This window comes from Ostrinia furnacalis, unplaced genomic scaffold (genome assembly GCF_004193835.3).
Source record: "Ostrinia furnacalis isolate ACB-3 unplaced genomic scaffold, ASM419383v2 OfSCF7182, whole genome shotgun sequence".
Lineage (NCBI taxonomy): Eukaryota > Metazoa > Arthropoda > Insecta > Lepidoptera > Crambidae > Ostrinia > Ostrinia furnacalis.
In genome coordinates this window covers 304,341-324,654 of record NW_021137421.1, presented here as the reverse complement: position 1 = coordinate 324,654, position 20,314 = coordinate 304,341, and the positions used below count along the sequence as shown (strand labels likewise).

The 20,314-nt window shown below is 41.3% G+C and overlaps 1 protein-coding gene across 4 annotated transcripts in view; it reads right to left on the bottom strand.

The window, feature by feature from the left end:
* Pka-R2 (cAMP-dependent protein kinase type II regulatory subunit) overlaps nt 1–20,314 on the bottom strand; it is a 32,715-nt gene that overhangs the window by 10,700 nt on the left and 1,701 nt on the right. For 2 of the 4 annotated variants that reach the window (XM_028319468.1, XM_028319469.1), the window contains exons 2-4: nt 17,276–17,466; nt 16,229–16,366; nt 1,377–1,589 (exon numbers count right to left, since the gene is read on the bottom strand). In XM_028319468.1, coding sequence (XP_028175269.1) covers nt 1,377–1,589; nt 16,229–16,366; nt 17,276–17,466 — 542 coding nt within the window. Of the gene's footprint in view, nt 1–1,376; nt 1,590–4,338; nt 4,561–9,469; nt 9,494–9,868; nt 10,082–16,228; nt 16,367–17,275; nt 17,467–20,314 lie in introns of those variants that run through there. The other 2 variants (XM_028319471.1, XM_028319470.1) reach the window with 2 other exon arrangements.

Sequence of the window (20,314 nt, the reverse complement as noted above, 5' to 3'; positions counted from 1 at the left end):
TAACCAGTAGGAATAATATTAATTGCAAACAAATATTTTGTGAAAGTACGATATGTGGCAATAACCTCGCATTCCATTATTCGCCAGACTATATTCTATGTGGAATGACTCCATTTCTCTGTGTAGCGTCCTATGACTGTAAGTGCAAAGCACTCCAACAATTTTGGCCTATTGCGATTCGACATGGAAAAGCCGGCACCAAAAACGTGTCATCTATGGAATATAGAAAGAAACCTAGCAAAGTAAAATACCCATGTTGTAGACGAGCTGCTGCAAGGTGTTTAGTTAAGGCTACAGACAGAGTTGGCTGCTGTTTATGCAATAAAATGTCACGACGAGACGAAACAAGTCATTTAAGTGAGGTACAGCTTGCGCTTCTTGAAGGCGCTCTTGAGATGCGGCGGTCAGAGGACTGTGCGCCTAGTGTCGGCTGTGGAGGGTTCAGAGTCGCGTACCTGCAGCGCCTTCAGCATGGGCACTTTGTCCAGCAGCTCCTCGTACAAGCGCTTCTTGAAGGCGCTCTTGAGATGCGGCGGTCAGAGGACTGTGCGCCTAGTGTCGGCTGTGGAGGGTTCAGAGTCGCGTATCTGCAGCGCCTTCAGCATGGGCACCTGGTCCAGCAGCTCCTCGTACAGGCGCATCTTGAAGCGCTCTTGAGATGCGGCGGTCAGAGGACTGTGCGCCTAGTGTCGGCTGTGGAGGGTTCAGAGTCGCGTACCTGCAGCGCCTTCAGCATGGGCACCTTATCCAGCAGCTCCTCGTACAGGCGCTTCTTGAAGGCGCTCTTGAGATGCGGCGGTCAGAGGACTGTGCGCCTAGTGTCGGCTGTGGAGGGTTCAGAGTCGCGTACCTGCAGCGCCTTCAGCATGGGCACCTTATCCAGCAGCTCCTCGTACAGGCGCTTCTTGAAGGCGCTCTTGAGATGCGGCGGTCAGAGGACTGTGCGCCTAGTGTCGGCTGTGGAGGGTTCAGAGTCGCGTATCTGCAGCGCCTTCAGCATGGGCACCTGGTCCAGCAGCTCCTCGTACAGGCGCATCTTGAAGCGCTCTTGAGATGCGGCGGTCAGAGGACTGTGCGCCTAGTGTCGGCTGTGGAGGGTTCAGAGTCGCGTACCTGCAGCGCCTTCAGCATGGGCACCTTGTCCAGCAGCTCCTCGTACGGGCGCTTCTTGAAGGCGTTCTTGAGACGCGGCGGTCAGAGGACTGTGCGCCTAGTGTCGGCTGTGGAGGGTTCAGAGTCGCATACCTGCAGCGCATTCAGCATGGGCACTTTGACCAGCAGCTCCTCGTACAGGCGCTTCTTGAAGCGCTCTTGAGATGCGGCGGTCAGAGGACTGTGCGCCTAGTGTCGGCTGTGGAGGGTTCAGAGTCGCGTACCTGCAGCGCCTTCAGCATGGGCACTTTGTCCAGGAGCTCTTCATACAGCTTGCGCTTCTTGAAGGCGCTCTTAAGCAGGATGCGGCGGAAGGTGTGGCGGTCCATGGCCCAAAGAGCGCCGGGCGTCTGGGCTCGCACCGAGGCCGCACGAGGCATGTTGTACATTAGCGCCAGCTCGCCGAAGGAGCCGGAGCCTTCGTACGTGTGCACCACCTGTGTAAATACATCTTATGTAGTTTTCAATAGACGCTATTTTGGAAGAACTATTGTTGTAATAGTCTGATTGGGTCGACTGTATCCCAACTAATATTATAAATGCGAAAGTAACTCTGTCTGTCTGTCTGTCTGTCTGTTACGCTTTCCCGCTTAAACCTCGCAACCGATTTTGATGAAATGACATTGGGAACTTTTTGCCCCACTTTTCGAAAAGTAGCGGACACAAATGAAACCTATCACAGATGATACATACTAATATCCAATGAATTTCCGTGCATTTTTTTTCTCTCTCTTATATGGGAATATTGAGAAAATGAAGTTTTAATATTTTATTTTATTTTACATTTAGGTAACATTTTTGACGACCTCCGTGGCGGAGAGGTGCACACACCGGTTTTCAAGGTGTGCCGGGCCAATCCTGAGGTCCCGGGTTCGATTCCCGGTCGGGACAATATGGAAAACGATATTTTCACATTGTCTCTGGTTTGGGTGTGTTGTGGTTCGTCGTTCCCGATTTCCATAACACAAATGCCTTAGCTACTTATTTTGGGTTGGAGTAATATATGAGATGTTGTCTAGTATTAATTTAAGTCTTGAGATGCGGCGGTCAGAGGACTGTGCGCCTAGTGTCGGCTGTGGAGGGTTCAGAGTCGCGTACCTGCAGCGCCTTCAGCATGGGCACTTTGTCCAGCAGCTCCTCGTACAGGCGCTTCTTGAAGGCGCTCTTGAGATGCGGCGGTCAAAGTACTGTGCGCCTAGTNTCGGTACTTCTTTCCCAATTCCATAAAATTCAAAACTTAGAAAGTGACAAAAAAACTTTAAAATAGGTAGTTGAAACAGACTACAGCTAATTTTCATAGTGGACTGTACCATACGATAAACATGTCAGTCAATTTGACAACCTTTGTCGGAAACATTATTCAATGAAAATATTGTCCGAGCCCTTAGTATTTCTCTTCGACAAATACATTAACACATCGTGAACCACTTTTCTTTCACGACTATAAAAATATTTTAGCAATTTTTCACAAAATCAATTGCACACATTTAAAAAAAAAAAAACATACGGGTCGAATTGAGAACCTCCTCCTTTTTTGAAGTCGGTTGAAAATAAAGTTTGTTTACACTTTGACAACAATAGACTGACATGCAAGGTGACATATCAATGAAGTTTTCAGTTACTGTTGCCATTAAAAGAAATTAGTACCATTAGTTTTCCGCAACATGGCGAGGGTTTTTATGTTCCTGGTCAGGCTATATGTATAAATATACAGCGAGATTAGACCCGCGACAATCGTTGTGCACATCAGTTCTTTTTAAAGCTAAGTTAAATGGGGCTAACCCCATTTCACCAATGCAGGGTAGCATAATCCCCTATGGCAGTATTTTTCAACCTTTTTCATGACACGACCCCCTAGTACGAAAAAAATATTGGCGACCCCCCGACCGTTCGCTTTTTTTTCATGTATTTTATAATGTTGCAAAGATGTTTGTAGGGACCGAATACTTTAATCCATACAACATTTGCATAATTAGATTTCGGATTAATCTGTCTTTATAAGATTTTTTTTTTTACTGAGGTAGTTTTTACGACCTGTCGCGACCCCCTTATAGAGGCTTCACCACAGGTTGAAAAATGCCTTATGGCATTACACATTCTTAAATTGAAACAAATTCTAACCATCTGAATCATAAATGCCAAAATACTGGTCAAAATTTAATAAATATTTTCATTTTATTTGAAAACAGCGTTTTAACTTACAAGCAGCTTTGGTGGGTCCCACGGCGTAAGCAGAAGCCGCGCGAGGCTTGTGAGTCACCAGCGCCAGCTCTCCGAAATAGCCTCCTTTGCCTGGAAAAAACAATTCAACGGTTAATTTTGTTCCCAGTTTTGTTTGGACATGGAATGAAATTGATTGTCAAAATGACGGAACATTTTCACTCAGATGATGTGAAGATGCTTATCACTAAAAATTGTCAGAATAGTGATCTGAGGCGGCGGTGTAAGCGGAAAGTTTCAACACAAGTTGCATCCCAGACTATGAGTTTGCCAATATTCCATCGGGTAAGATGCAGGCCATGCGCTTCCTCGTTGTGGATTAAAAAGTATAATTATGTGAGAGCGAGTCAGGTGAGGCACGTTCGCTGTTGTGGGAGCGAGACAGTTCAGTTTTAGAGCCCCTTGATTTCATTCTCGTTGCGGTCGACATTGTCGCCCTGCCGGATGATCAGCTCGCCGTCAGCTAGCGTGCGAGTGAGAGCGAGACAGTAGTTACCAAACCGCTTGATCTCATGCTCGTTACCGTGCGCGCTGTCTTCCTGCCGGGTGGTCAGTTAATCAGTTCGCCGTCAGTTAGCGTGCGAGTAAGAGCGAGGCAGTAGTTACCGAGCCGCTTGATCTCATTCTCGTTGCGTTCGGCATTGTCGCCCTGCCAGATGATCAGCTCGCCGTCAGCTAGCGTGCGAGTAAGAGCGAGACAGTAGTTACCGAGCCGCTTGATCTCGTGTTCGTTGCCGTCGTCGCGCGTGATGCGGATGCTGACGGAGCCGTCCTCCACGAAGTACATGCCGTCAGCGGTGTCGCCCTGCCGGATGATCAGCTCGCCGTCAGCTAGCGTGAGTGAGAGCGAGACAGTAGTTACCGAGCCGCTTGATCTCGTGCTCGTTGCCGTCGTCGCGCGTGATGCGGATGCTGACGGAGCCGTCCTCCACGAAGTTCATGCCGTCAGCGGTGTCGCCCTGCCGGATGATCAGCTCGCCGTCAGCTAGCGTGAGTGAGAGCGAGACAGTAGTTACCGAGCCGCTTGATCTCGTGCTCGTTGCCGTCGTCGCGCGTGATGCGGATGCTGACGGAGCCGTCCTCCACGAAGTACATGCCGTCAGCGGTGTCGCCCTGCCGGATGATCAGCTCGCCGTCGATCAGCGTGCGAGGCACCAGGGCGTCGGCCAGGTTGGCGCGCTCGTAAGGCTGTAACAAGAACAACGATTGTAACATCTTCATTTTTTTATAAGGAATCTTGTATAACCATCATCATCATTTGTAAATATTGTCCGTGTCATTGGCTTTTTCAGTTTGCCCGTAGAACATTGCGTAAAACTATTCTACTCTCAAAAATCAATAAAACTAACTAAATACGAGTACTAACTTAACATCCAATCAAAAAATTCATTGATTTTGGTAACAAAATACCAGAATTAAAAAAAAAACATCTTTATTTGGATCATTTTTAGTTACTTACAGATAACATTATCATTGCAAGTGGAAACGGAACGCAAATAAAGTGAGTAAAAGGGATTGTCTTTTGAATAACGGCGTACGACCATTACATGATAAGAATGAGAATTTTCTTTCTTTGCGCGGAAAACTAGGAAATACAGACACAGCTGTGAAAATAGCAAGTCTTTCAATTCCTGAATTACGCTCAAAGTTGCTCCTGTTATTCTAAAGCAAAAATAATATTTATTCGTACTCGGAAAGAATTCTATGCCAGGACAAACGGAGCCCCGAGACCAGACACATTCATAGTAAAAGTTAATCATAGATACATTAGCGAATTTTGTTAAAATAACCAAAACATTTTATTCCTGCATATTCTTTATCTACCAGCTCCGTTTTTAGGTAATCGTTCATGACGTGTCGAGGAAGATACTCGTCTAATGATAGGCTATTTTCAGATTCGCGAGGCGTCATCATCTCAGTGAGTCGCGTTACCAACTCGTCAGTGTGACGTAGTTACTATGATAAAAGATAACCGATAATTTGCCGGCCATCTCTCAGAAGGTCGAATTTATTATTCCTTGTCAATTTCCGCATAAAATGTCATGGTGTTACGCAGAGAAACCTCGTGAAATTCTCAAAAAAATGCTCGTAGCGACCCTAAAAGCTACTAACGCCCGTATTCAAAACGATGCTTGCTAAGTGAAGCAGCAAATCGAACGCACAGTTGAATAGAGCTCTGTGATTGGTTCGTGTGTCACCCTGTGCGTCCACGCGCACTGTGAGACCTCATAAGTAGTAATGTTTGTGAATACGGGCGATAGGCTCAAACTACACGCCACAGTAATAACTTATTAATAGGTAAATGAAAATATTGATATTGCCTGCAGTCTTGATCGTAGTTTATACGCCTACTCAAACTAAAGGCCAAACTTATTTCGGTCAATGGAATTCTAAATCATCCTACACCCAATCGTTCCGGAAAAATACTGTTTTAAACATAAATGGAAACTACACTATTTCTGGTTCAATATGTAAGTGCTTTGGTACATTAATGTTGCGTTTAATTCAGTTAAAAGAGGAAAGAGATCCAATTAAGCGTGTATGTGTATCGAGTTAATTAAATCCTGGGGTAACATGGATTTTAATTAATAAACGCCGCGATGACTGCATGCGTTCGTGACGCATTTAAAAGTGGCTAGATAATAGAATGGCGGTAACGCAATGGTGGCCAAATTAGAGATAAAGTTTTATATTTTTGCAGATTGAGTGGGACAAATGATGATGAATACCTAGTTTAGAATGAGACAGCATTTAATTCTCACCTCTGCTATTTAGTGTGATAGTTACGTAGAATCTAAAAGATAATTACAATATTTATCATTCACTTGCTGTTGTGGACCATGTCTATTCATAAATACGATAAAATTATTATGAATACATATTATCTCATATTAATTCTTAATACACAAATGTGTGATCCACGCGTGAATTTATCGTGAAGTGGCCAAAGTTTAACATACATAACTGCTAAATAAAAATACGATATAAGACCGCGTTGACATATTTTTACAGACTATCTGTAACCAATTGAAGGTTAATTACTTAATTGAGTAACATATTTATTTACCTACAATGTCATAAGAATACTTTGAGACTATACATACATTGGTATTGTAGGCATCTGTGCCATACTATACAAGAGATACTTATAAAATATACAACATACATAGTTTAGGTGGAAGTATAAAGATAGTGACTTTTCTAAGCCGCTTATTGGGAATATTAGTGATTTTAATATCACAAATTACTTGTAATCTTCTTAAAAAATCAGTGCAGCACTGATTATACATTTTTAAAGTTTCGCACTAAAATGCTAGGACTCTAAAAATGGGGTTAGCTGTCTGTGAAAATCCAAATAAAGAAAGAAGAAAGAAAGAAAATAACTTTATTTTGGCAACAAAGACATACACAAAAAAAAATTAACTAAGTTGCCAAAAAAGGTCAAATAGGGACATCGTTATAGGTTAGCAGCTGGTAAATTATTATTTTTGATGTGTTTTACCATAAACTTAGATTCTGATCAAATGCAATGGTTTTTTACGTAAATAAATCACGATAATTTATTTTCCGAATCACACTTTGGACGTTATCTAATGACGTGTTTAATATTATTTGACTTTATCAGCTTATCATCGCGCGTCTTGTACGTTTGATTGTTATCTGAATTAAAATGATTTATGTATTGCCATTACGAAAGTCGTAAGGTATTAAAAATGCGTATACGTTTTACGTTGGCGTTTAATCTTATCATTATTAGTACAATCTCAATGTTACTAACCGAGAACGGTAATCGGCTTCAGTACTTATAAAGGGTTATTGTAATCTTAGAGCATGGCTAATGGTGTGTGCAGATAAAAGTGGGCCTTAGATGACATAATTATCTATTGTTTTAAAACCGGTTTTAGTGTGAACTGAACTTAAGATTTTTCTATTCATATATTATGCACTGTGGTCAGCAGATAAACCTTGAACCTAGCACAAAATGAGTGAATGAAGAAATAGATTAGAAACTTAATTTTTCTTAGGCAGGGTGACACCGTGTTACTTTAAAAAAAGACAAAAATCTGTCAATCTCCATACAAAGCTCCGGTTATTGTTATAGTTACGGTCAAAGTTAGGTGGTGCAACTCAGCCTAAGAGATGAGGAGAAATATGAGATTTGTTTTAAATTGGCCTAACTTACAAGAAAATATTAAGCGGCTAAAAAGTATTAAGTTTAAATTTGACACACCACAGTAACCCCGCGTTGCTTGTACACACGTCACATCAACCTAAACACTGTAGCATCTTAAGTAGTTGCAATAGGTGCGATTTTGCAACAAGAATGTATAGCTTAAGTGCCGTCGACTGAGCATATCGATTGTTGTAAGTTCGGTAAAATTTTCGGGACGATGAGCATCGAGGCCAATCAGTCATGTATGAAAAAGTTGGGGGAGTGTGGATTATCAAGACTAGCGGCCGGCGTCACTTCCTGTAGGCTTACAAGTTTGCTACTAATATTTCCTAATAACGTTGTATATATTTGGACATTTGGCCAAATAAAATAACGAACGCGATAGGGCAATTTTGCTTTGTATTATGTTTTACAAAGAATTTTATTGTTACTCACGTCTACGCTACGGGTTTTGATCTTTAAAAGAACTTTATATCTTAATGGACATTATACACTGTGTTATCAAGTCCAAACTATAACTGAGCAAGCCTTGTACAAGATTACTATCATCATCAACAGCCGTTTACAGTCCACTGCTGGACTATGAGCCTCCTCCACTATAGTGGAGGGTTTTGCCATAATCTCCACGCTTGGCAGGCGGGTTGGAGATCGCAGTTTAAAAGATTGATGAAGAAGAAGATTGATGTTTTTCAGAGAGCGCTGCTGCCCATTCTCTGTTTGATGTGTAGTCCCTAAGTCGCCTCTTACGACACCCTTGGGAAGAGTAGGGGTTGGTGACAAATGTATTCTACTCTGCCGTCACCACACGGCATGCCACATGTAGAACGGATTATAATTAGTAGTTCCATATAACAGACGTTTGATATAGGAGTTATTTAGCTCGCCAGCGATTCCCAGCAGTTTTACGGCACATGGGTGACAGCTGTACACTAAATCCAGAACTGTTTTGTTAATACGTCATCGCTTCTAATATTTAGTACACCTACATACGCACAGGGAACGGCACTTCAAGCGAAACTCGTGCTTCTTACGTATTTGTACTAAGAACGAATTTGTAACATTCTGATGTGCCGACGACTGTACATTATATCCAAATCTAACATTACTTAATTAATTGGACTAAAAACATTTGTTAAAGTTGAAATACAAGATTTAACATCAGATATTTCTACCTATTTATCTTATCTTTTTGATTATTGTAGTGTATTTATTACTTTTGCACAATTTTGACAATAATTCGATGGCTTTTTAATTCTATTCAATTTCTGATCTACCTCAACAAACCAGATATTAAGTTATTATAATATTCGTTCCTTGTTCAACGATACACCCAAAAGCAGTTTATAAACAAAAGCAATATTCAGATGCTTTGGAGCGAGTCCAAAATCTGATATTTGGGCAGTAAAATATGTATGTCATAGTCGCAAATTGTAGTGATATATAAGGTACCGAATTTAACCAGTAGGAATAATATTAATTGCAAACAAATATTTTGTGAAAGTACTATTTAACTATATGTGGCAATAACCTCTCGCATTTCATTATTCACCAGACTATATTCTATGTGGTATGACTCCTTTTCTTCGTGTATCGTCCTATGGCTGAAAGTTCAAAGCACTCCAAAAATTTTGGTCTATTGCGATTCGCCATAGAAAAGCTGGCACCAAATACGTGTCATCTATGGAATATACATAGAAAGAAACCTAGCAAAGTAAAAAACCCATGTTATAGACAAGCTGCTGCAAGGTGTTTAGTTAAGGCTACAGACAGAGTTAGCTGCTGTTTATGCAATAAAGTGTCACGACAAGACGAAACAAGTCATTTTAGTGAGTACAGTTTGCGCTTCTTGAAGGCGCTCTTGAGATGCGGCGGTTAGAGGACTGTGCGCCTAGTGACGGCTGTGGAGGGTTCAGAGTCGCGTACCTGCAGCGCCTTCAGCATGGGCACTTTGTCCAGGAGCTCTTCATACAGCTTGCGCTTCTCGTAGGCGCTCTTGAGATGCGGCGGTCAGAGTACTGTGCGCCTTATGTCAGCTGTGGAGGGTTCAGAGTGGCGTACCTGCAGCGCCTTCAGCATGGGCACTTTGTCCAGCAACTCCTCGTACAGGCGCTTCTTGAAGGCGCCCTTGAGATGCGGCGGTCAGAGGACTGTGCGCCTAGTGTCGGCTGTGGAGGGTTCAGAGTCGCGTACCTGCAGCGCCTTCAGCATGGGCACCTTGTCCAGCAGCTCCTCGTACAGGCGCTTCTTGAAGGCGCTCTTGAGATGCGGCGGTCAGAGGACTGTGCGCCTTGTGTCGGCTGTGGAGGGTTCAGAGTCGCGTACCTGCAGCGCCTTCAGCATGGGCACTTTGTCCAGGAGCTCTTCATACAGCTTGCGCTTCTTGAAGGCGCTCTTGAGCAGGATACGGCGGAAGGTGTGGCGGTCCATGGCCCAGAGAGCGCCGGGCGTCTGGGCTCGCACCGAGGCCGCACGAGGCATGTTGTACATTAGCGCCAGCTCGCCGAAGGAACCGGAGCCTTCGTATGTGTGCACCACCTGTGTGTAAATACATCTTATGTAGTTTTCAATAGGAGCTATTTTAGAAAAACTACTGTTGTAATCACAAATCACAGAAACTAAAGGGAGATGTGAAAAATGGGCGGGGCCGGTGTCGCAGTAATATGCCCAAAAACAGAACACATTGCTCGCGACAGCAATGATGGGAGCAGCGACGTCATAATGTAAACAGTTTACATTGCTTGCGTAGTACTAAAGATTGGGGGAGGCCTTTGTCCAGCAGTATTCAGCTGAAACGAACGCACTAAAGATTATTCGAACGTTGAGTACTGATACCGCAGTGGATAATAAGCACATAATATATTTTGATTACTTTCATTATAAATACTAAACTATAACACTGTAAATTCAGCGATAAAACGATTATCCTTTATAGCTAGTAATTAGCTATTAACTTAACAGTTATATCAGCCTTCAGTTTCTTTTATTGAGTAATCAAAGGTAATGATCATTAGTTATTGCGAAAAAGAGCCCACTATTTGTGCGAAAAGCGGAACTAACGCGGTATTTTCGCTCTAGTAAATAGGGAGTAGGATATTGTCTCAACTCGAACAGGAAGTACTGATTGGAGCTGTTATTATGCTAAGGAAACCGATACAAAAAAGACAATGAGTGATAATTTACGAGGCTTCACAAAGGGCGACAATCTTGCAAGTTATTGATCTTGTCAATGCTAGATTTCCACACGATCTTACTGAAATTTCTGTAATAAAACACTAGAGAATGGGTCTAAAAAGATGTTATAGGTCGAATATCAATGAAGAAACTGACCAAGAAAACGNAAGTTTTTCTGTGACAGACAAAATTCCACGCGGGCGAAGCCGCGGGCGGAAAGCTAGTGTTAAATAAAGGTGGAAACTGGTAGCAGTACGAGTAACACTTGTGTGGGGACAGAGGCTGTTAGATAAACATATCTTATGGGGTTATGATAGCCATTTTGGGATAATATTGTTATTATTGTTAATGTTGATGTGCTGGACTGTACAATGTTACGCAAGGAAAGGAGAGATACATTTGAAGACTAGTTGAAAATTTGGCATCTATGTCGTTATTATAGGGACTATTTTGGTAAAATCTGTGATTATACTAGTAGCATGTCGACTGTATGCACATGTCAAGCTACAGGAAGGCGGAAACTGATTGGTGGTTGGTAGATAATAGAAATTAGCACATAAACTGTCCAAATGAGACTTCAGATGTTGCTACCAGTTTGCGAACTCAACTGTTTACCCACTGAGGTAAGCTGATGACATGATCAACTTATTTAAGTAATAATATGAATCCATTTTAAATTCTAAACTATAACACTGTAAATAGAGCGATAAAACGATTATCCCTTATAGCCAGTAATTAGCTATTAACATTTAACTTAACAGTTATAATATCAGCCTTCAGTTTCTTTTATTGAGTAATCAAAGGTAATGATCATTAGTTATTGCGAAAAAGAGCCCACTATTTGTGCGAAAAGCGGAACTAACGCGGTATTTTCGCTCTAGTAAATCGGGAGTAGGATATTGTCTCAACTCGAACAGGAAGTACTGATTGGAGCTGTTATTATGCTAAGGAAACCGATACAAAAAAGACAATGAGTGATAATTTACGAGGCTTCACAAAGGGCGACAATCTTGCAAGTTATTGATCTTGTCAATGCTAGATTTCCACACTTTCTGTAATAAAACACTAGAGAATAGGTCTAAAAAGATGTTACAGGTCGAATATCAATGAAGAAACTGACCAAGAAAACGACGACNAGAAAACGGAGTAAAAAGGTGAGTATAGACTAAAGCAGTGGTTCCCAAAGTTGACTGGGCTACGACTCATCTAATACAAGTTCCCAAACTCGGGACCCATCTATAGGAAATTTCGCTTGCTGCCCAGTGGTTGGATCGGTAGGGTGGTGTGTCGTTCTACAGCAGGGCCCACTCAATGTTCGCTCGCGACCCACTACTGGGTGTCTGGGTCTAAAAAGATGTTACAGATCGAATATCAATGAAGAAACTGACCAAGGAAAGCCAATTTACTAGATCACTAGATTACTAGATCATAGAACAACGAGCCACTCTACCTCCTGTAACCCCTTTCACGAACCAAACACAAAACTTTTTGTATCTGTATTGTACCATTCATTCGTAAGAACGTTACCTTACATAGAAGTAATAGACTAGAGTGTAGTCTAACTCACCTTAATCCGATCACAACATGCAACAGGAATCTATGGCATGCCTCGTTGAAACTAGAAAGTATGACGCGATTTCAACATCAAGCGATGATTTTAATAGCGATTCCTCCAATTTGCGTATAAACAGTACAGTCAGCGTCAAATAGTTTGTGACACCTAAAGTATCCAAAAAGTTCGCAACACGTCTTTGTGCTGTTAACTTTATGGTCACTTTAGAAGTCACGAAATATTTGACGCTAACTGTACCTAATAATAAATGACATACAGGATGCTCGTCACACAGGAACATACAAAATATCCATTAGGCAAATGACCAAATGTGAAAATTAAAATGAATTCATTTACACTAACTTCATTCATGGTTAAAATGCTCGTGAGTGCATCAAGCAATACCTACGCTACGAGCAAGTTTATCGGTGCTATGGAAATGGGTCAGAGAGAGTAATGCCATTAAACGATGCATCCGTGCACACAATGCGTAGGTTACTACAATGTGGGCGCCATTCGGATCGAGAGCAATTTGTAAGGAATATGAACTATCGAAATCGATCAACAAGAATCAAAACTGTGAACTTTATCCATTAATAGAATAACATAGAAACTAATGCCCGTTTTCACCATCAATCCCTAATTTTTAAGTGGCAACACATAAAAGGAATTTTATTTTAATAGGGGTCACTTAAAAATTAGGGATTGATGGTGAAAACGGGCATAAGTCTTCTTCTTCTTGACGTGTCGCCAACAAACCTACAGTGTCAGCCCAAAACTCTGCTACAAGAGTGAACTAACTATTAAACTAAATAGTAAGAAGAAACTAAAAATAAAATACAAACTCTTTCTACGAGTTCGAGACGATGACAATAAGTATGAAAGAAAGTTTTCTTTCAATGAACACGAATAACAGTCAATTAGGAAATAGTAAAGTATGAATTAAGTTAAAATCAACACTCCATCGATACTGTAATTGGCTCTAGCCTAGTACTAATTGAAAATCGATCAATCAATGCTATTTTAAGCTTCGCTTTATAAAACAAACAACGAATAAATAAATAATTTTATAAAAGCATTAAAAGCAATTCGTCAAAGTACGTTATATGAAGCTCCGATAATGCATGCCGTTCACGTTACAACGATAAACCGCAATACCCTGATGCGTAAAAACCACATTTTATACATAACTGGTGAAATGGGAGATGGAAGGCTTGTATAAAGCCCACGATAAGTGGTATGAAAATTTAAACACATTTACTATGTAACAGTAAGAAACTAACGTATACAAAAGCAGATTATGTACAGTATTTATTAAGGCATATGGAATAACGCGTCTCAATAAAAGGACAATAATTATTTTCTGAGACAGAAAATATCACGCGGGCGAAGTCACTGACAGAAGCTGGTACAGGTAATGAGTATGCTACATGGCTACGTCCCTTAGGATCAGTTGCCCAATAACAGCCAACAGTACTGTTTGAGTTTTATAGTTGGTCGAGCTGTAAATCATGTCTACATAAGATTTAGGAACATGGTCCCTGCACCAATGAACATAGCTAACCTTCTTCAGGCGGTCATCGTCGGTGACCAGCAAGCCAGCAACATAGTAGCTGCTCAAGATTAAGCCTAGGCGCAGACCACTGATTTTTAGTTGGCCGATAGTTGGGTCCGATTCTAATTTGAAGAATCGGCTGATACCAAATCGGTGTAATGTGCTTTCATACATCTCCATACTGATTAACAGCGCGCCCCAACTATCGGTCCACTAAAAGTCGGTGGTCTGCGCCTAGGCTTAGGAATATAGTCCCTACACCAATGACAATAGAGTTCACCTTTTCCACACGGTCATCGCCGGTGACCATCACAACCTAGCTACATAAGATTTAGGAATACAGGGTGTTAGGTAAATGGGTATATGAGCCGACACTAGCCCATGTTAACATGGGCATATAAATGGTATGGTGAAGTCAGAAATTTGATATCGTCATTTTNAGAGTAATGCCATTAAACGATGCATCCGTGCACACAATGCGTAGGTTACTACAATGTGGGCGCCATTCGGATCGAGAGCAATTTGTAAGGAATATGAAGTATCGATCAACAAGAATCAAAACTGTGAAGGATTATCCATTAATAGAATAACATAGAAACTAATGCACATTTTCACCATCAATCCCTAATTTTTAAGTGGCAACACATAAAAGGAATTTTATTTTCATAGGGGTCACTTAAAAATTAGGGATTGATGGTAAAAACGGGCATAAGTCTTCTTCTTCTTGACGTGTCGCCAACAAACCTACAGTGTCAGCCCAAAACTCTGCTACAAGAGTGAAGTAACTATTAAACTAAATAGTAAGAAGAAACTAAAAATAAAATACAAACTCTTTCTACGAGTTCGAGACGACGACGACAATAAGTAAGAAAGAAAGTTTTCTTTCAATGAACACGAATAACAGTCAATTAGGAAATAGTAAAGTATGAATTAAGTTAAAATCAACACTCCATCGATACTGTAATTGGCTCTAGCCTAGTACTAATTGAAAATCGATCAATCAATGCTACTTTAAGCTTCGCTTTATAAAACAAACCACGAATAAATAAATAATTTTATAAAAGCATTAAAAGCAATTCGTTAAAGTACGTTATATGAAGCTCCGATAATGCATGCCGTTCACGTTACAACGATAAACCGCAATACCCTGATGCGTAAAAACCACATTTTATACATAACTGGTGAAATGGGAGATGGAGGCTTGTATAAAGTTCACGATAAGTGGTATGAAAATTTAAACATAAATTATGTAGTGTTCATATTACGCGCACATTACAAGTTCATAAAAAAGTACGTACAGTATTTACGCCATAATGGCGTCATATGAAAGGACTATAATGACTCTCTGTGACAGAAAATATCACGCGGGCGAAGTCACGGATAGAAGCTAGTTCAGGTAATGAGTATGCTACATGGCTATGTCCCATAGGTACAGTTGCCCAATAGAAATTGTACCAACACCACTGTATGCGTTTTATAGTTGGTCGAGCTGTAAATCATGTCTACACAAGATTTAGGAACATAGTCCCTGCACCAATGGAGATAGAGCTCACCTTCCCCAGTTGGTCATCGTCGGTGACCAGCAAGCCAGCAACATAGTAGTGGTTCAAGATTAAGCCTAGGCGCAGACCACTGATTTTCAGTTGGCCGATAGTTGGGTCCGGCCGATACCAAATCGGTGTAATGTGCGCACTTTCATACATCTCCATACTGATTAACAGCGTCCCAACTATCGGTCCACTAAAAGTCGGTGGTCTGCGCCTAGGCTTAGGAATATAGTCCCTACACCAATGACAATAGAGCTCACCTTCTCCACACGGTCATCGCCGGTGACCATCACAACCTAGCTACATAAGATTTAGGAATACAGGGTGTTAGGTAAATGGGTATATGAGCCGACACTAGCCCATGTTAACATGGGCATATAAATGGTATGGTGAAGTCAGAAATTTGATATCGTCATTTTTTTTANACCTAGCTACATAAGATTTAGGAATACAGGGTGTTAGGTAAATGGGTATATGAGCCGACACTAGCCCATGTTAACATGGGCATATAAATGGTATGGTGAAGTCAGAAATTTGATATCGTCATTTTTTTTATTTTTATTTTCATACAAAATATATTTGATAAAATCCGATTTACATGAAAATTAAAATAATTAAAATGAAGATATCAATTTTCTGACTTCACCATACCATTTATATGCCCATGTTAACATGGGCTAGTGTCGGCTCATATACCCATTTACCTAACACCCTGTATAGGTCCTACAGCAATAAACATAGAGCTCACCTTCTCTACACGGTCGTCGCCGGCATAGAAAAAACGCCGGTGGCCAGAAACATCGTAGCTACACAAGATTTAGGATTATAGTCCTTACAAGAATAAACATAGAGCTCACCTTCTCCACACGGTCGTCGCCGGTGACGAGCACGTCAAACACGCCGTTCTCGATGACGTAGAAGTTGTCGCCGTCATCGCCCTGCCGGATCACGTACTCGCCAGGCTCGGCGCGTTTCTCAAACATGGCGTCCAACACCTGGATACATACATTATGGTTACAATGCTGCTCGCGATAGAGCGAACGTTGGAGAAAATGTGGTTAGCAAACGTTGGGCAAATTGCGGCCTATGTATCTTGGACAAACTTTGTGGCCAAGGTTTGCATTAAGGTGTTTCAGATCGGTAAAAGCAATCTTTATTAAGTTGTATTTATAATGAGGTGTTTTTAAGTAATTTTAATGACTGATAAATTATTTTTTCATGAATCGAGTTTTCAAAGGTCCAAAAGTAAGATGAAACATACATATTTCTATAAATATAACTTCTGTTTTTTATCTAACGACGGAACTCAGTAGGAGGTCTCTGCCCAGCTGCGGAAACCAATTATGAGCTATTAAATGCTATTATTGTTGTTTTATTTACGATTATTGACGTAACAGCTAATAAAATTTCCTTTCAATGTCAAACTTTGTTATTGTGGATTCAGAGGTAATAAGTTAGCTTTACATAGAGGAGTCATATAAACAAAATCACATCACTATTTCGCTGATTACGACTTTCAGAGATACGAAGAGGGTGGAATCTGAAGCCTTAGTAATTAGGGACACTTGGAGTTTGGAGTACTGCAGTCATTTACGGCTGATCTGAGAATCATTGGGGAAGGCCTACTTTCAGCAGTGGACGTCGTAACCACATAGCTCGTAGAGACGATTGCCGTTGGGTTGGGGCAGAAAAGTTTTCGAGTGGCGACCACGGACCGGAAGACGTAAGCGTGGGCAGGCCTCCCACTAGGTGGACCGACGACCTGGTGAAGGTCGCGAGAAGACCCTGGATGCGGGCAGCGCAGTTCGTTATGGAAATCACTGAGGGAGGCCTTTGTCTGGACAATGTCCAGTGCTGGTAGTAGTCATTTGGCTGAAACGTAGGATGCAATCAGTAGTTCTTACCTGCTGCATCTGCTGTGCGTCCAGCGAACGGAACAGCAGGATGCCTCGCACCGCCTCCGCCAGCCGGGCGCGCTGGGCATCCGACTTGGGGAACACGGCGGGGGCTCCCTCGTCAGAGTCATCCTCCTCCGGGTCGTAGGTCTCGGCGAAGACCGACTTACGACGGTTGTTGAAGCGCGCCACTGGCGGCTCTGTTCAGACAAGTTGACATCAGACATTGTCAGAGAACACAAGATGGACTATGTGTAATGTGGCTCTATGTTCCTAAACTAAGTCTTCTAGAGGTAAGCTAGCTGATTGCGACGATGGGGATGAATTTTGATAGTTTGCACCAATTTCAAGTCTATTTAAATCTTTATTGGGTTTGGAAGAGCTTGCAAGAAAAATAACCATTAATGCGGAGCCGCAAACGCATCTTGCGATTTAAATGCAGTCGCGAAATGAAAACAAGCGCTCGGAGCACGCAACGCACGTTGGAGACGCGTCTTGGCATGTCAGACTCGAAGTGACGTCTGACAGTGGCCAAGCCGCGAATAGATTTTGACTTCCCAATGCTACGAGTAACTTAAGGACGTCACAGTTCATGTAAACTGTGTACCTCAGTACCCAGCACCTAAAATAACATTTGGAAACTAAACATCGCGACCCGGGCCAGCCGTGCCTTTTATGGGATGTTTGTTTTACCGGAATACACTTTAGTCTCTTTATATCACAGATTCGTCTACTTACGCTTATTACATTACCTAGCTGCGCTTGAGTGCAATAAAACCAATCGATAACAGGTAACTAGGTGCCTATTAGCACGCACCGTAAACAAAGAGTAGATTTCATACCATAAAAGGATGCACTATAAAACTATAACTGCATCCTTAACGATTTTAACGATACATAAAAGCTTGTAATGTGGAATTTATTAAGTTAGTAAGAGCCAATTTCAGCGTTTTACGGTGTGAGAACAATCATAAACCGACATTTATGTTTTCACTTCCAAATAAATTTCTCATCACATACATACATGCCCACGCTACGTTTTCCAGCCCGTGGTCGCCACTCGAGAACTTTCCTGCCCCAACGGCCATCGTCTCTACGAGCTATGTGCCCCGCCCACTGCCACTTGATTTTAGCAATTCTGCGAGCTATGTCGGTTACTTTGGTTCTCCTACGGATCTCCTCATTTCTGATTCGATCACGCAGGGAAACTCCGAGCATAGCTCCACAGCGTAGCGTGGGCAGGCCTCCTACTAGGTGGACCGACGATCTGGTAAAGGTCGCGGGAAGAGCCTGGATGCGGGCAGCGCAGGACCGTTCATTGTGGAAAACCTTGGGGGAGGCCTTTGTCCAGCAGTGGACGTCATTTGGCTGAAACGAATATACGAATATACATACATGCAATGACGGCGCGCCGATTTACGTGGTGCTTTTAGAATATGTATTCCAGCAAATGACCTCATTCAGTAAATATTAAAAACATCTACTGTAATCGCGTTATCCCCGGAGATAAGGTAAGTAATATGATCAGTAAGGGTCATTTACAACGATCGCTACACTCTGCCCAGAAGTTCAAGGCCGGAACGCAACTTAGCTCCGTCCTACATCTTTGATCGTAATATATACAAGAGTACACAAGGTTGTCATTATTGCGGAGCTAAAACGGGAAAACTGAAGCAAATAAACGGGGCGTAGCGTATTTGCTAGTCCTGACGATATCTCCGGCAAAAGGACGTTTTGGGAATTATTCAGTTAGCGTTTAACTGCACCATTTGGTCGTCACCTGAGCAATTTTCTGTAGAGCACATTAGTGATAATATTGCTAAAATGAGATAAACAAAACTTTTGTACATTAATTGGGATTTTAATTATGTATGACAGCAGAACTTGCGGCTTTAGGCTTAGCCCTGTAGATTTAGATCGATTGGCGTCACACTCGGATTAAAAGTAAGTATAACTAACTAATCCATTTCTATACCTATGTAGGTACTTATTTTAATCAAAACTTCCAAGGCTTATCATGAGTTCATTGAATCAATGGTCATGGGTAACTGCTTTCACTCCACATTAGAAGTACTTATAAATCACACAAACCAAGTTATGTTTTATGTCATTGCAATAGAGGTCAATTAATCTGATACAGATATCAAGTTGTTTTGATATCAAGTAGGCTTGTGATCTACAAATGCAACTAATAGGCAAATGGTATGTCTGTAAACAGAATCTGAATAAACTTTTAATTTCAATTATTTTCCAATTAGGTTTTTGAATTTTGATCCTATTTCATTTTAATAAGATTATTTAGGTAGGTATTCTAAACATCTGTGGTTTTGTAAATCTGTGTCTAAAATGTTTGTTGGTAGGTACCTACTCAAATAAGTAGGTATTTGATAGTTGTTGAAATTCTAGTCAAATGTAATATTACTTAGTAGTGAATCAAAAATATAGTTAATTGTTCTTTGCCTAGCCAGATAAGCGCTTAGAAATACCATAAAAATCAATTTATAATGGTTAAGAATGCAGCCTAGATTCTAGTTCAAAGATTATTATGGAATGTTGCGCAAAATCAAGTTCTATATTAAGGTTTTGTTTGCTTTGTAACTGGAGGTAGTTACCAACTTTAAGTGTGAGATATCAGTAACTAATCTCTACTGTCATGTATAATTCATAGTATAATCTATTTAAAATGTTGAACATACTGAATGTAAGCTTGTAAACTATGACATCACATAATAGTTAATAGATGTTTGCAGCAAATGGCCTTAACACTTGGAAATGTGGTACGAAACAATGGTTTCCTTACACACATAAGAAAAACAGCTTCATGAAGAAAAAACAAAGACATTTCTCAAAATGAGTCATTAACCAGTAAATGCGTGGTGTAATGATCATCTTACTCCAACTAAGTATGTACTCGTACACTAACAATGAAACAGAAACATCTCTTGCGCAAATACAACTCAAGGTCTGGTTAGCACCTGTAGATTTCATTGTAATAGATTCTTTGCTACCTGCCATTACGTACTCCCAACTAATTTTATGTAACACATG